The sequence below is a fragment of the Geospiza fortis genome, unplaced genomic scaffold (genome assembly GCF_000277835.1).
Source record: "Geospiza fortis unplaced genomic scaffold, GeoFor_1.0 scaffold131, whole genome shotgun sequence".
Classification (NCBI taxonomy): Eukaryota; Metazoa; Chordata; class Aves; order Passeriformes; family Thraupidae; genus Geospiza; species Geospiza fortis.
Genome location: NW_005054391.1, coordinates 993,171 through 1,011,143, shown reverse-complemented (window position 1 = coordinate 1,011,143; position 17,973 = coordinate 993,171). Strand labels below are relative to the sequence as shown.

General features: G+C 37.6%; 1 protein-coding gene across 1 annotated transcript in view; it reads right to left on the bottom strand.

Moving 5' to 3' along the window:
- Positions 1-15,392, bottom strand: part of ZPLD1 (zona pellucida like domain containing 1) — a 30,443-nt gene extending 15,051 nt beyond the window's left edge. The window contains exons 1-3 of the mRNA XM_005425606.3: positions 15,333-15,392; positions 6,661-6,774; positions 1,293-1,513 (exon numbers count right to left, since the gene is read on the bottom strand). Of these exons, the coding sequence (XP_005425663.1) occupies positions 1,293-1,513; positions 6,661-6,766 (327 nt within the window). The 5' untranslated portion in view covers positions 6,767-6,774; positions 15,333-15,392. The remainder of the gene's footprint in view (positions 1-1,292; positions 1,514-6,660; positions 6,775-15,332) is intronic.
- Between the last annotated feature and the right edge of the window lie 2,581 nt (positions 15,393-17,973).

Here is a 17,973-nt window from a genome sequence, read left to right as displayed (position 1 = left end):
TGATTTATTTGTCTTTTAAAAGCACACCTAAAAGACAGAAGCAGGCATGCCTTTTGCCCATGGCATACTTAATAATTTTTTCAATGGCACAAAATAGAATTTTCCAGGATCTGAGTTTTTGCCTAAATAATACAGGCTAAATTAGCACAATCAACCAAAGCTTTTTTAACTTCCTCACCACCCTACTCCCATAAAGTAAAAAGCTGATTCTGCTGTATTACAGAAAGACATGAGTTTTACACAAGTTCTGCCTGAACTGTTGGCTTTCCTTTACTTGTATTGAAAATTAGCTTGAAGGTCTTTGCTGTGAAGCACTGCCAAGAAATGCAGGGGATTGTAAAACTCCAGAGTGGGGAACATGGTAAGAAATGCTCCCTGCTCCATTTTTGTCCTCATGTGGGGGCACAGCATGAATAAACAGAGAAAATAGGGGAATATTTTTTGTTATATTTTTAGCAGCTGCTTTATCTTTGTATTCAGCGCAGCCTGATGGGGGACTTCATGGGAAGCTCCAATTATTTAGACTTATCAGACCGGGGGGTCTTTTTGTTTTGTTTTTTAAACATCAATCTCTTACGATTATGATCAAATAGCAAGTTCAGGGAGCTTACAATGTAACCAGCTACACAGGAACAGGAAGCAGTTGCTTCCTGGAAAATTCTTCTACTGCAAGTCACAGAGGTGCTACAGCTGGAAAAGAGAGTCTTGAATTGGCTGAACAGGTGGTTTGTTGAAACTTTAAAATAAAACTCACCCTAAGGCAAAGAGGTCACAGAGCATATCAAACATTTCAGCAAAATTATTTGCAACAAAACAGGGGGTTTGTTATAAAAACTGACAGGGATCAAATACAAATAGGAATTTTGGAGAGAATAAAAGCCTTGAAAATAATACATTTTTAAACTTGTTTTTTTAAGTTATTCATAGGTACTTTGATATCATTCAATGTGATACACATGAACTATCCAACACTCCACTTCTGCAAAATCTAAGGCAAGGTCAGCAAGAGTTTTAGAAAGACCTTGGAACAATCTCATTCTTCCACTGAAAAAATACTTAAATAAAAATTACACTTTCTAATCAGAGGACAAATATGTGTCCCACCATATTTTCTCAATAGTAATCAAGATTATAAATTACCAGCTTCCTCTGGTTTTCTTTGAAGTATGCAATATGTTTCCAACTGGATAAGACAAAGTAAATATCTGTGAAAGATACAATGCTGTCAAGGGCATTCACTTGATCCTATGTATGCATAGTCGTACTGTAATTTCACTTCGATTTGGTCTTACCACTAAAGTGTTTCCACAAGATTCCAAAGTACTCAGATTGATGATGAAAATGACCACTGCTGGAAAGGTGTTGTTATTGATGAAGCCCCTGCAGTGGGCATCCCCATGTTTCCCATTCAGTGCCAGATCTGTCTCAGAATAACCAGAAAAAAGAACTGTGCAAAAATTTATCTTCATAGTAATTGTCTGTACTCCACAGAAAACATTGATATCTCGCTCAGCTGCAACAAAAACACATGGAAAAACATTGTAAGAAGATTTGAAGTAATCATTACACAACTACTGTAGCAGTTAGTCTAGCGTTGTGTCTTCCAATCAAACAAATTTTTAGATTTCAGTTTCAGGAAAATATTAGAATATAAAGGTAGGAATTACATTAGTATGAAGAACAGATTTGACTCTACCATTTTGCTGAAGAAAAAGTCAAAAGTTAATATAGCAACATAATGTAAACAAGCAAGAAATATATTAATCCCACACCAAATCTTTTAGTAGCACATTTGTAAAATGAAACACTGCAATAAAGTAGAAAACAGCAAGTGTTTAAATATTTGGAGTCTGATTAAACAGCTCCCTCTGGAACAGAAATTTCCAGCAATTCTGAGAAACAGAGAAGGCCAAGTCTGCCTCCCCGTCCACTCTGGCATGAAAACTGGCTACATTTTTCTGAGTTGTCTGGAGTCCACTTTGTATGAGATCACAGTCTCCGGCTGTGCAGACTTTGAAGTACAATCAACAGCATATCAAAGTAATTTATTATGATCTCTCTAAAGTTGGTTTTCCCTGGATTTTGGCTTTGGGTTTTTTGTAAAGAACCATCAACTTGAGCTTTAATGAAAAATCAGTTGGCTCTTGAAAGACTATGATCAATACCACAAAGCATCTTGCAATCTTTCATTCTGTGCATTATGACAACACAAAAGACCTAGAAAGAAGCATCTGTTAAAACTGATCAATTTTTGAAAAGCAAAAAAAGTATCTTCGCCAATTTGACCTTTTATTAAAAAGCTTTGAAGATTTTTATGTTCTGAATGGAAAAGCATCAGGTTCAGATACAGGCACAAGCAACAAATTGTTTTGCTTTAAAGCTCTAACATTGCCCTTCTTTAAGGTCTTCTTTGCTCGTAGACGGTTGGGGGGCTGTTCTGGTGTTTCCCCCCAGTGCTTTACAAAAATACATACTGCACTGTATTAAACACAGACATTACTCCTTTATAGAACTAATTTATTACATCTGCTTAAAGATTAAGGGCTATTAAAAATTGTAGAACAACTTCAGTCAATACTGTACCATTAAGCCTGTTAAAACTAATTGTTTCACTTCGTAGTCACAGCAGAGAGGAAATGAAATTTCCATTACAATGAACTAGTTCTTCCCCCATGGTATAGGAGCACAAGTAGTTTAATTTAGATAGCTTTAATGGCGGCTTTCAAGCCAAAACAATCAAGTGCAGAAAATAACAGGCCAAACTCAGTCCTGAGCTAATGCCATGATAAATGTTACTCACTGGGTGTAAATCTGGGCAGAAAGGTACTGGAGGCAAGACAGGAGTTGAAGTGATTTGGCATGAAATTCTCCTGGTTTGTACACAATCATAATCCCACTAACATAACACACAAAGATCAGGAAGCAGCATGCCTTCGTTTTCTCTACAGGAGGACTATTACCATCCATTTAATGAGTGTACCAAGGTAGAGGGGCCAGCACAAAACAGGGAATGGCAAAGTGTGCATTTATGCTTCCTTGGACTGACGCACAAACAGATCATAACGAATTGCAGGATGTAACAAAGTAGCTCAGTTAATTTCATAACTCACTTCAAGCCTTTTCAGAAAGCAGAATAATAACTTTACCAATTAACTTATCATTACTGCTTGCAAAATTATCATTTGACACTATGGGAGATGAGACCTATCATACAAAACCAACTTCTGCATGATACAGGAGGAGGATAAACAACCTTTCCAGGCTTAACCTTTTCTGCCCACTACTTCATGAGGAAGCATTGCTGCCAAATTAGTCCATTCTGGAAATAAAGCATTTTTTGTGCAGAAATTTATCTGAAGCCAGTCCCAAACAGATCTAATGCCCTCTTAGATGTTAAATATCTAGCTCATTTCTTAGCAATTTGAGAGGGTAAATATTATTCCTATATAAGTTAAAAGAAACAAACAAACAAACAAAAAGTATTTGCCTTCCTGCATTAAAAGACTCTGAGTCGGAGGAGTGATGGCTTTAAGGTTATGGCACCCAGCTGATGAAGCCTTAACTATAATGGCTTCAGAGTTTCCATACAAGCAAACCACTTGGTTTCTTTCTGACTCAAATCACACAAGCTATCTGCAGCCAGAAGTGCTCATGTATGTCTCTCAAGCAAGAGAGTATAGCCCAAGAGGTACACAGCTCCTACAGAAACAGAGACCATGGGCAGACTCATGGGGGCAAATGCTGGGAGCTCTACTGCCCACTTCTGCTCTGTTACCCCTCCACACATTGACAACTCACCCCAGGGCAGGCAGCAAAACAACCCTCAGAGGAGAAGAGTTTCCACAGAACAGCATTGATAAAAGTCATTCCATCAGAAGAGGAATGAAAAGACCTGTGTAGTTCAAAACCAGTTTCTCCTCATGAACCTCCTCTTTGATCAAATCCCTGCTTTGATATTGAATTAAAACGCACAGTGTATGTGAAAAATCTGCAACATTTCCTCAGTCCCTACAAAGTTCTCAACATGAACTCAAGATAAGAACCCCCTGAATCAAAACTGCATGTCCCAACTGGAGACAGACTGATATGGCTCTATGGCCCAGAAGCTGTCTAAAAGCTATGCTTCACTGTAATGCAGAACTAAAGTTTTTTCCCCATGTAAGCTTTCTGAATGATGGCAAGATCTAACCTAATTATATATTCTCTAGAACAAATCTAGCTTTGATACAAAAAAAAATTGCTGCAATTGCAGTCTACCAAAAACGGGGCTATTTTTTCCTTCATTCCCGATGACTATTGCACACCTGCACTCTAAAATAAACCTGCAAACTGCAGAAACAAAAGTTCTGTTTGATTGTCATCCTATTTATGCAGCACTATTCCTATGCAAGAAGTCACCTAAGCGATGAATGATAAAAGCACAAACAAATGAAAAATGTATGAGCTCCATGGTTCCTCTAGGAAGGCTTCATTTGTCCTCTTTGTTGAAGACAACTCCTGTTTCTTATCAACATTTAAAGAAAAAGAGGAGCCAACTTCAACACCCAATGGCTTCTCCAGTATATGCACATCATGCTTGGAATTCCAGCTGACAGCAATAAAGACTCCTTGTGTGGAACAAATAAGGAACAGGGAGAAAAATCTACCCATAACATACCAACCTCTGTGAGTACTATCTCAGCCTGGAAGATACTGGTTTTAAAACGTTCTTGTTTTTGACCTCTCCTGAGCCAGGTGCTGGGGAAGCCAGCACAGGAAGACTGAACCCCTTCTCCCTGCAGAGGCTCTCTCCATCTTCAGCAGCATCACAGCTCCACTAGCCCCAGCCCATTACACAGCAGACCCTTCTGCATATTGAAAATAACACCTGTCAAATTTGGGGCAGAAGGGGTTCTTGGCTTTTACCTCCATCTCAGATGCACAGCTAACAAACAGAATTATTTTTCTTTCCTAGCTCTCAATATGAACAGTAAGACTCTTGATTAAATCCTAGCCTTTCAATTTTTTATGACAAACAAGAAAAAGAAGGACTCTGCTCTCAGCTCTTATGGCCAGTTAGGGATGATTGGAATTTACTTTAAAAAATATCTGTTTGCCTGTAACCTAAACAGATTTTCTCCCAAGTCAATGAGATTTGGCAGACATGGAATCTGATACAACTCATTTTTATGAGGCAGAACTGCAAGAGGCCCCTAAGTACCCTCAATAAGAGATGAATTCAACTCGCAGGTATCACATTGCAAACAAACATTGGCACAGAGCAGGTGCAAAAAATGACCAGAGAAAAATTTTAAAACACAGAAAGAAGAACATAAACTTCTCTCTATCTGTTGCAAACATCTCAAGAAGCCTGAAACAGGGACCAGATAAGCCACAATTACATAAGAAACTCAAAAGGTAGCTCTGAAGCAAGTGGGCAAAATTCACACTTCAGAGGCAAGCCTGCAAAATTGACACTAAGTGGAATATATTTATTATGAATAGAATATAATAGGAATATATATATATTTAAAAGTAGCTTGCAAAATATTCAGCTAAATTGTGATTTTCTCAGGAATGGAGACAATGTATTTGATCTTCTTTGTATGTCTTATTTCTCTTCTTCATGTTCATATTGATTAAGTGGAAAAGAATCAAACCCACTGTTGGTCCTTATGCCAACAAAATGCCTAGCAGTGTGATAGTAACATGGGAATCAATAAACCGACTTTCTGCCTTCTGCTGACTTAAATTTAATAAAAGAGCTGACCCTTCCTGAAAAAAAAAATCTAAACTTTTATTATTCAGAAAGCAACAACAGGAGAGGTATTACAGTGTAATACTATTCTGAGTGTTCATTACTGAACTATTCAAGTCAATCGCTATCTCAGAAAAACAAGATGTGAGAGAGACAGTATTCACAGGCTTCTTTTTATTATTATTATTCTGCCCATGGTATAGCTGAAGCAGGAAGGATCAGCAATGTAATAGAAACTAAAGGATCCTTTGCCTGAGTAAACCCTGATACCATGCCATCAAGACTGACATTTCATTTCTATTTCTCATTGTATTAACAGCTCTGAGCATCCAATGTTCCCAGAATGACTTCATTCCCATTTTCTTAGAGGAAGGAAAATACATCATCCATAGACAAAACTCATTGCTTCACCTATCCCTAAGCAAGGACTTAATGTTGAAGTGAGGCACTAAAATTTTGCCATCAAGGTAATTTTGCTTAAAATAGATACATATTTCTTTATCTTACTAAAAGGATATAATTATATTCTCTTACCCAGGAAAAGAAAACTATAAAACCTAGACATGAAAGAAAACCCAGTTAGAAGCGTGAGTGTTAAATCTATAGAGAACATTTACAACAATATGAGCTCTGGTGAATGTCTCGGACAGTTTAAAGCACGGGCAAAAGCAGGTCAAGCCCCACTGGTGTGAGGGGAATTGTTTGCTTGCTACCAGGCTGAATTTGACCCATTGTGCAATTAAGAAGGAAGTAAAGTGCAGCATTAAGCAAGTTCATTGTCACAAAAACAGTTAACACTCACTTAATCTGGAGTCCTACCCCCAGGCCTTAGACAGATTTAAAGCTCTGTATTTAAAAATAAGCACTGCTTTGAACCAAGACAATAAAGAAGCAATTAGAAAAAAAGTCTATTAAATACTTACCAGGAAACCTGCTATGGAGGTTAGCATCACAGTTGTATCCATTGAACTGAGCAGTCACTGGGAGCACTTTAATCGTCAGCAGGAGCAGCAACCATACCTGTTCCATTGCAAAACCTAGCAAAACATGGAGTGGTTATTACACACATCTGTTCATTGCATTAAAGATGCTCACTGCAAACATTCTACTGCTGGGAGGCGATGATCTCCAGCAAAAGGAACTGGGGATAAATCTCACAAGCTTGTGGGAAAAGGGTCACAGACAGCAGGGCCCATTTCTCTGCTCCTGAGTAATGCCTAATTTCTATTAACTTCTACAACTTTCAATCATAACGTGTGGCAAAATAAAAGGCACTCAAGGATAATAGAAAAGGGAAAAAAACAACCCTAAAATATATTGATATATTAGAATTGCTTGAATATTTAAATTCCAACTGTTTTTCTGACGTTTCAGTGTAAAATTGTTTAAGGAAGACATCTTGGCTAAAATAAAACTATTTTTCCAAGTCATAGAAAACCACAGAAATAAATGATTAGTTCAGAAATTCTGAAGTTCATGATCCTATAATAAAAATTGGTTCATATCTGTTTGCCAAACACTTGTTCTTTGTAGAACAAATGCAATTAAATTGAGCTTCCACAAAGAGCTGGTACAGACACTTGCATCTACTTGAATTGTATCTGGCAATCAGAACACATGAATTTCAAGTGTTTTCAGTAATGATTCCTTTTGCAAGGAAAGCTCCAAGGTGTAATACCTGTGGTATTTACCATAATCAAAAAAATCCCAATTTCTTATACGTGTCTGTCAAAAGCATCCCAAAATATTGAGATTTTTGTCAGTATATCCAAGTACACCAATTTTTTTGTTTGGTTTATTTTGTTTGTTTGTTTGGGTTTTTATATATGTAAGATTTTGTCATTCTAGAGAATATAGCTGCTGATGTAGACCCCAAATGTGGCAATGTTCTCTGAACTCAGCAATTCCAAGATTTAGGAAATTGCTTCCTCTAAGACTACAGATCACCTCTCTCCAAGTGGATACGGAACATGTGCTAACTCCAGAGATGTAGCACACCTAAATGCAGCCATACCTGGCATGGCAAAGGACTGTCCTGCATTGCTGAGAAGAGCTGGCCACAGCCCATGGAGAGAACACTTGAGACAAACTCTCACTCTTTACTGGATCCTTCATGGCTACACAGCAGTGTGAGGTACTTCTCAATAACACAAAGGCTTTCACTAATTTTCAGACCATGCTCATTTAATGCTCTGTGCTGAAAGACCCTTAGAGTACACTCCCACATGCTTTGTCAATGAAAAGATCAACTCCAAGAAAACACTGACCCAAATTATTCTAAAAAGTCAAAGCTGTGTCCAATTGCACAGTCAGTGATTCCGGTGCAATTCTGCTCAGAAGTGCACGGAATAAAACACAGAATTGGAAACACCAGCTTCCAGCTAAGCATGCACATTTGGGAAGTCAGGTGTAACTTTTGCTATTATCACATCCAAAAGCAGCTCTCCCACCTAGTTCTTCACAATTTTCTCAATGAGTGAGTTACAGCAACAATACAACCTCCTTTTTGTTTCAGGTGGATACCTAATTCCAAACAAAAGCACTCTTTAACTCTTAACACTTTTTCCATTAGATTCCTGTGGAGATTGACAGCACTTGCAGCTAATGTTGATGAAGAATTGTGAAAACATGAGAAAGAAAATAAAATTTCCAACTGGGTTGCTATGAAACCTCTGTATTTTCATGATCTCTTCACCCTGTCCATCACTCTCAGACAGAGAAGCACAGCAGTGTTTTGCTTGTTTGTTTACCATGAAAATTCATATGTTATTTTGAAAGAAACATCTTTTCTTTCAGAATATTGGCATTTCTCCAGTGTTCTGGAGCCTTACCTCTGTTTGTACATACAGCAGTTACATTGAAAAAGTGGATATTACTGTTCTCTTGTATATGGGCTGGTTTCTGATGTCCATTACTATGGGATATATCAAGGGCAATTTACCAAGATCTAAATCTGAGTTTAATTTTCTAACATCCACAGCGGTTTTCTGCTAGTAAAAAAAACTGTTTGAAACTACTTAAATGAAAGATGCCACTGATAAAGCTGTAATTATTATTTTATATGAAAAGCAGAACTTCACAATAAATTCTAAAATTTTAATTATTAAACATAACTTAAACTGCTGCATTTTGGAGGAAGGATAAATGATTGCTAAGGAGCAAATCTGAATTAAGACATTAAGTATTTATAGCATTATTTCTCCAGCTGTATTCAGAACAATTCAGATTTTAACACAACCAATAATGTCCTACTTGCTTTTTGGCTATTGACTCATCTGCATATGAATCAACATGCAGATCCACATCACCAATTGAGCTGACTCCCCCTGCTTTTGGTTAAATAAGCTATGAATATGCATAATTTTTCATTTTTCAAGAGAACTGTAGGGCTAGAAAGCATCCTGAGAGGCCAACATCACTGATCTGCCCACCTCAGACACAACTAAGGCAGCCATTTTGCTTTTCCAGTCTGGTCTTAAAGGCCCCTAGCAAGCTATTTCTCAACAGAAATTTTTGACCTTCGGCCCTACCAAATGTATCAGGCATCCTAACCAAAAGTTTGCCACCCTACCAATATGGCTGACCATTTAATACAATTATAGAAGCATAAAAGTTTTGTCAAAATAGTAACAGGAACATGATATTATTGTTGGCATATAAATATGAAACTAAAAATGCATGTATAAAATCATAAGATAGCATGCAAGTGTCAGGAATGGGATGATTTATAATCCTGGAGTGAAATCTAAGGAAGATATCTGCCTTTTTTCCTTCATTTAGTGTGCAGTTTTTAGTATGCCTTTTTTGAGGAATGCTGCTCTTGGTGGTTTAAAAACAAAAGGCTTCTTTTATCTACAACAAACATATTTGGCTGATAAGAAGATTTCCAGGATTAAAAAGATGCCAACACATACTGCAAGGGAAATCTGACCCCTTCTGTTCATTAAACTCCTAAACAACAAACCCATATCATTTTTCACTGATGTACCAAGACTCAGGCCCTGCTGTTCTGTGCTGCTCATCACTGAAGAGTACAGAGAGGTCAGAGTTGCAACAGGCAGTCCTCACTTTAATTGCTATCACTTTACAAAGCCCTCGTCCCTGCTTTGATAAACTTCACCATATCAGAAAACCTGCAGAGAATTCCCAAGTAAAGATGTTTATGATTTAAACATCACAAGCTTTTGCAGTCAATTTAGAAATTTAATTCCACTGAGAAGCTATAGTTTGATTTAAATTCCCTCTTCTTTTCTCTGTCATGACCTGATATTCATTTCTTTTCTCTCCCATCCTCTCTAAAAAGATCTTCAAAAATTTTCCATTGTCAACAGTATTCACTGACTCAGCCCTACATTTTTATTGAATTGCATTTGTGAGCCAATTACGACTTCCAAGTACATTATTATTTCAAATATTCTTCCTCTATTTTATAAGAACTTTCTATAGTCCACTGCTTATTCTCTATTTTTAACCCACAGGGTATGGCAGTTCAGCAGAATAATACGGTGATCCTCATGCCTTCTGACTGGATATATCTTTTAAAAACTATAGTTAGCAGTAATAACAAAAATTTCTAGAAGAAAATTATAGATGTGATGAGCACATAATAAGCTGGTGCCACATTTATAAGTGTTTTCATACATGCCTGGTATACCTAGTAACTGCGTAAATGTTTTCTAGCAATGTACATTAGGTATCTACAAGTAATGGAATAGGAACATTACTTCTGCTCACAAAAATACTTTCAAATTATCATTACATAGTTCAACAAGCCCATCTCAGCCATCTCATGACAAAATAGTTCCTTGTCCTCCTGGCTAGCATTCATCTTTCTGCTACACTTGTTTCTGCATGTGCACCCAAGATGTGAATAGTTGTGAAGTGCATTTACTGTGCCACTGTCAGGTCCTTCAGAACCACTTTGCTTCTAAATACACACGAGACTGTTTGCCATCACTTAAAAGTAACCCAGTGAACAAAAACAGAAGAATATCTCTCCACCTCAAGTTCTTCAGTGGAACTTTTTCATTTGACATGTATGTCCTGTTCAAATAAATTATCCAGATATTTTTCACTATCGCCTTCCACTTTATATCCTTGGGTCTTATGATGCAGATAAAACAGGACTTGGATCTTTACAGAAACTGTTTTAAAGATAAGTCTATCAAAAGGTGATAATTGCCTTTTTTAAACTTTTTTTTATAGATAAAGGGCAACTGAGATGCAAAGAACTTTTAAACACATTTCAACTACAAAATTTCTCTATGTTTGTAGATAATCTTTGGTTCTGAGACTTTGAAACACGTATATCTTTTTTAGAGTGTTCTGTGATTTCAGACCCCATAGTGCCGTCACATTCCTGACACTTAGAAAAAACTGCAAAATGGAAAAAATAAATATATACAGAAATGCACATACATATATGCAAACACACAGAGGCACACACACATGACAAAGGCAAACACACAGAGGCACACACATGAGCCTTGCAGTTCAACAGTTTCCTACTAAACCTATCAACAGCCTGTATATTCCCAAAATTACAGTATTTAAGGCTCACAGCAAATGTAATAATTTGACATATATGAGGAAATAATAAAGCTAAGAACATCAGAAATCGGTGCACCTCAGAATGTACAAAACCAGCTGATTGTTCACACATGGAAAATGTGAAAATATTTTTCTTTTAAATAAATAAACTAATCTCTCTTGTAACTATTCAGAACACAGCAGTTGTGGACTGAAGAAGAAAGACCATGATTTAAAAACACACATTAGTCGGGCAGAGACTTGCCTTCAGCATCAATTATCTGGCCTCAGAATGACCTGTATGTATTTCCTAGTCATATTCTTGCCCTCAATTATTGAGATTTATAAAAAAGAATCCTGAATTAGCTCCATAATATATTAGATTTGTAATTAAATATTGGGTCAAAGCTTGGAACATCTCTTTAATCAAAATACTACCAGAACCAAACAGGAGCTTTCCCTGACCAATTCTAAATCATAGCTAAAGTCTCAAATGCCAAGATGTTTTGTGAATCAAGTAGGTGCCCATACTGTCCAAGGAAAATGTAACTGAAGAAATTTTTGCAGCTTTTGAAAAACAAAGCTTTTGCTTTGGTCCAAAATTTTTAAAAATTCTAGTGTAAATTAAAAGAATTTTGTGTTATTTTCAAGTCTTTTTACAATAATCTCTTTCACAGAACAAAAAAGCCAAAGGGTCTGAGAAAGAGATGTTAAGTTTCCACAAAAGGAAGCCACATCAAAATCATTAGACTTTAATTTGAAAGACCCCAGATTTTGACCAGCACACTACAATGGGTAATTCATATTCAAGATCATAAAATATTTATATGGAAGTAACACATAATGTGCCTATGAATTGAAATGAAATAATAATTCTAAACCCTTCTGAACACAAAAAGGGTGAAAACCTACATCTGCTTCCAGAATTCACAGCTCAGTATTTTTTGTGAATCTTATGACTGTAGTGAGAAATAAATGTGTAAGTTGGGTAAATAATAGAAGCCTTACAGCTCTTGAATCTATAAAACCAGGTGTGTATAGAGAGAGGCACTAGCACAGGTCCATCTGGAGCTTCATCTCAGAGCCTCAGATAGGCAAAAATCCAGCTGAGACAGTTTTTCTGACTGCCTAATGACTAGGGAAATTTAATTGGTGTACCATACTGCCAAAAAGCTCTTAAAAATAAAATACAAACCTACCCTCTAACACTTCAAAACATTCCTAATAAACTTTTAAACATTGTACTTTAGTATATGTGTATGTCTTTATTTTTACAACCAATCCTTGGATGCACTAACTTTTTTTTAATCTAGTCTGAAAAGAAACTAAGTTAACTGCATATTTACAAAGTAAGAAAAGAATGGTGATCAAGTGAATACTACGCCTTTGTGAAATATTTCCAGGAGATTTATACAAAGCAGCATAACACCTTCTTCCAAGAAGACAGACTACTGGGAAAATACAATTATAATAATATAAATAAATCTAAACAACTATTTGTTGAACAAGCCAGAGATCTTGACTTATTAGGTCTATTTAAATTTATTCACTTGCAAGGGTTGAGGTCTGTTTTCCTGCTATTCTGTGCTAAATATTAGATTTACTCTAGTGTTTCCTATATCCACTAGTGAAATAATTATCTTCAAATGTGATATCTTCCTCCCACACTGTTCCATATTACTTCCACCATGGCTCTGCTTAGTATTGTCTACTGCATCAGAAAAACTTTGACATCAGTAAGACACCTGAGAAAAAAAGAAAGGAAATTCTGTATAAGATTTGGAGATTATTGCAGTGACTGGTCTGAAAAAGATACTTTTAGCTCAAATTTGGATGTTCCTGACAAATCAAGATCTCCTTTTAATCATTAAAATCCACATAATTTGGCTTGTTGTGCTCTGCTTTTCTTTAAGTTTGTGGTTAAACTCTTCAGTACGACTTCAGTGTATTCAACTGAAACACCAGGAACATAAACCAACTGAAAACATTGATAGATTCCCTACTGAGGTCACTGCATTTCTGACTCACATCATAAAACTAAACTAAAAATCATGTTGGATTTTCTTTATCTTACTTCAGCCACAAAATACTATAAACAAGCTGATTACAAAACAAGAGCCATCAGATAAACACCAGCTGTGCCACATTCACTTACAGGCTGGCAAGCACATATAGAAGTATCTGTAATGAACAGAACTACAGTGTTTAAGATACCGTCTAATTAATCCAATAGTGAGAAAAAAATGGGACCATTTAGCTCTATTGCAGCTGGTCTACATCGTGTTTCTCCCTCACTTTCAGTGGAGGCACTGCAATTTGACAATCACTGAGACTAAAGCAAGTCCAGGATCACCTTGGACTGAAACACAAAAGTAAAAGCTGTCACGTCCCCTGCACAGGTAGTGTACAAAGACAGTCCCTAAAACCTGGAACTAAGAGACTGTTCCTAAGCTTAAATACATTCTCCACACATGCACATTCAGTCTAGATTTCCTTCTCAGACCACTGATCATTTACAGCTAGCAAATTTACAGACACTGTAAAATCATCTGATGAAGGCCCCTAAAGCGTCATCACATTCTACTGGCCCTCAGTCACCTCTAACCATGGTCTGGACTCAAACACATGATCTAGTGATGAGATGCTCTTAATCCGATTGCCTGACCCCAGAGCCCTGCAATCACATGGGCAGATAAAGATCTAAATGAGTATCATTCTACTTAATTACGCTTTTTATGCTTTGGAAGAGAGCGATATAAATATAAATCTTCAGTAAAATAATGCTTGATGTCACTAGCAAGTAGATTATACTGCAGCCATCTGTTTGCAGCCTGAAAAGTTACCAGAAAATAAGACTTCCCTGACAAAAAGCACCAAGAGTTTATGCCATCATGATTACTTCAATTTCCTCGCTTTCAGAAACAACAACTAAGCACTAAGGATGTAGAATAACACTGCAGTAGAGTACAACCTTATCCAATCCTTGGAAGTTAAACAAATTAGCAGTAAATAATGCTGCCAATATCTTGGTCAAAGAAAGCATGTAATACCACAGATTTCATAAACTATGAAATCAAAGAGATTCTGTTCCCAAATTTATATTTAAAAAAGAAAAACTGTTTCTACTGCGAAATAGAAGAGATTCGCTTATGGCTATTTCTTTCATCATGTTTCAAGTCCGTGTTGTAGCCATCTGAGACTTAAAATAAGATTTGAAGTAATTTTTGAGCCAACCTGTGAAACAAGCCTGAGGTGTACTGCTGAAGATCTAGTTGAAAAAAAACCAAATCATCATGCACTGGTAAAACCATTCTTTGACCAAGACTATGCAAGCAGGGCCAGCATTCCTATCTCCTGCAGCTCTTAAGGCTTTCCCCCACAGTACCCAAGGCAATTACAGTAACTATGTCAATTTGGACAGTATCAGTTCATCAGCTTAGCCCAAGACTTGATTTCAAATCCCCACGATCTTCACTGAAGAATATATCACTGTTATCATTACTTTAAAAATAAACAAAGGTGGTGCAATTACCATGTCCAGCCAGCTTTGTGACCTGAAACAATGTCACTTCCAATCAACAAACTCTTGTCATTCAACTGCAGTGGAGCCAGATAAGAAGTCTTGCTTATCAAAATTTTCCTCCATCAATGCAATGACTTGTGGGAACAGGCTGACTGACACCACAAGTTGGGTAAAATTGCCTCCTTCAAGCAATTGATTGTTTCCCTCCTGAAAGCAGCACAAGTGGGTTTGACATACAGTGATAGCCTCCACCTTGCACAGGGCTTATAACCTTCCCCCCCTAGCATTAATAGGGAAAGTCTGGTCTGCGTACCCTTAGGTAAAAGCTAACTTGCAAAAGTCAATCCCAGTTGGATGCTAACGCCTTCATGTTTGCATCAGCCGTTCCCTGCATACTTTTTCCCCAACAAACTGAGATTTCCTAGTGAGGTTAAATTTGCCTGACGGGTGATAAAGTAAGAATTTCCTTTTAAAAGTAATGAATACTGTGATATTAACCAATATTTTAGTAAATCCTAGTTGGCTGACATGGTGGGCACTTACCCAAATCCCCTGCAGTTGTTGAGTCAGCTGTACTCCATCTATCCCGTGCTCCTGCATGTGATCAACTGTTCAACTCCTCTGCCCTGCAGAACTTTTTCAGAAAATACTCTGAGCCTGTGGATGGAGGAAAAGAGACACTCATTATGAAAATTCTTTTTAAAATAGGTCTGGATTTCAGATGGGAAAATTTGACAGGTCTCAGAATACTTTACAAGCCTGTTCATCATCAGAATGAAACCTGAGTAGGTTCTTTATGGTGGCTTTTTTCAATCCTTTGCCTGTTTTTTTTCTTGCAGGCTTTTGATCTGCTTCTCTCCACTTGTATGAAGAAATCCAGAGGACCATGTGGGGCAAACAATCAACCTGGAGAAATTATTCTGTCATCAGCTTGTTGAGGGAAAACCTTGTCTGCTTAAAAAGATGGGTGGGAGGAAGGAGAGAGATGGAAGCATTGAGATAGGATCAGTAACTAAACTGCAAGGTTATCAATGTAGCATTGTGTGTTGTGAGAAGTGTCTTTTGTTTTTTTTTCAGCTCTGGGCTAAACTCATAGTACTAAACAAAACAAAAGCAAAAAGAGCGACATTTCACGCTGTGATGAAAATGTGATATAGGGGTGTCATCATGAATACAGGTGACAACAGAATGATAATTACCAACAGAACATCAATGCACACAAAGCCAAGTGCACACAAAGGCAAAGATCAAGCTGCTAGAAACTAAGCCTGCTTCATAATGTCTACTCCTCTATTTCTGGGATTTGTAGGGGGGAAGGGAAGGGAATGTTTAACTCCCGTTTCTGGCATTAGACTTTCTTCCTCCTTCTGCCCCCTCCCTTCAGTTTATATTGTAACCATCGAAGCTTGGAAGCTTTTTGTTACACCTCTGGCCAGGGAAAACAGTAGTTTGTAGGCTTTTGCATCATAGAGACAGCTTTGAGGTGCCTGGATTTATTGGAATGTAGGGCAGTTTTTAGAAGAGAAGAGCCCTGCCTCTGCCATGCCTCCGCTTTGGCCAGCTACTCTTAAACATCAAAGTGCTGCAGAGCACACTGCATACATTGATGGCAACCCAGGCAGGCCCCACAGAGCAGACCTGGCAGAACCAGCACCAACATGATGCACTGACTCCTCTCCTCTTCATCATCCTCCAGTGTCAGGGCAGTGACAGAGGAAAGCAGATTTTCCCCTTAACACTGAGGTGTTATACAAATCCAAACTAAAATTTCTCTATGCAATATCGGTTTCATAAACAAGTGCATTTAAAGAACAGTCTAACCTTGAGTAGGTTTCCAAAATGAGAATCTCTATTTATGTTGTTTTATCATTTAAGACATGTCCAATAACGAAAGCCATTCCTTGCTTTTTGGTCTTCAGATGAGACTATTGAAAGCATCAAATCATCATAAATCACAGTGCAATTCCTCTTTCCACTGACAGCAATCACAGCTTCTGCAACATCTGGGTTTCCTCCCCCTGCAGGAGCATGTACACAATGAAATCCTGACAGGTGTCATCCCACATTTCCCTTGCTGCAGATTGTTTTTCAACAAATAAAAGAGACAAAGCACAAGACTGCAGGACAGGTCCTTATTATGAGAGCCTTACTCAAAGAGCTGCTCACCAGCAGCTATCCATGGAGGAGCTGTGGCTGTGCTCTTCTGGGAGACAGCTCTCCCCAAAAGCTGTAGGAGCAGCTTGGCAGAGGTGAGCTCACTTCCACCTGCCCAGGTGTGTGAGCAGAAGTGGGTTCAAAGCCGGCTGGGCAGCACAGCCTCACTGGCTGCATCCACTGCCTTCATCCCAGCAGGGCACAGCACAGCGGCAGTCACTGCTGACAAGCGCCTCTCACCTTTACCGTCTCAGGGAAGCAGTGATTACCTAGATGTTCCCAACCCCAAGCAGCTTTTGCCACCTGGAAGGGCAGCTGCTTTCCCCTCAGTCTATTAAAACCCCATAGGCAGGGTGAAAACCGCCCAGCATGTTTCATGATTTATTAACTTCTCTTGTTTACAGGAAGCTATAAATCAACAAATCCCTGTTCTTAGTAAAAACAAGCCCTTCACTGCTATAACAATGTACCTATAAGTGACCTGAAGGATATACCATGCGCTCTCAAAAATCCAAGTTTCTTTTTAACTTCTCTATGGAGAATTCAGTAATTCCCCTCTATATAATATGCTATTTTTCTGTTCTTTACATTAAAAAAAAAAAAAAAGAAAAAGAAATCCCTGAATCCTTTGACAGGAAAAAAAAAAAAAACCCTGACTATTTCACCATTAACCCTTGAGAGAATGTGCCCCCAAATATTTGATTCTCCAATCTAAGAGTGTATTCATAAAGAAAACTATTTTCATCCTGTATATTATTCAATGGTTTTGAAAGTTTTCAGCATGATTTCCAACAGCTATTCTGGCCAGAACAAATATAAGACTACAGTTCTATGCATAGATCACAATAAGCTTTCCAAATGTATCTCATTAAGAGACATGTTGTTCATTTCCAAATTAAAAATCTGTCTCCATTCCACAAATCCCTTTGCCCATCTCACTCATACTTTATGTATTATTTGAAATCAGACAAGCTGATTCTTCTAAACCATAATTTTTAAGGAGATTTGGACACAGTTTGATTACTAATTT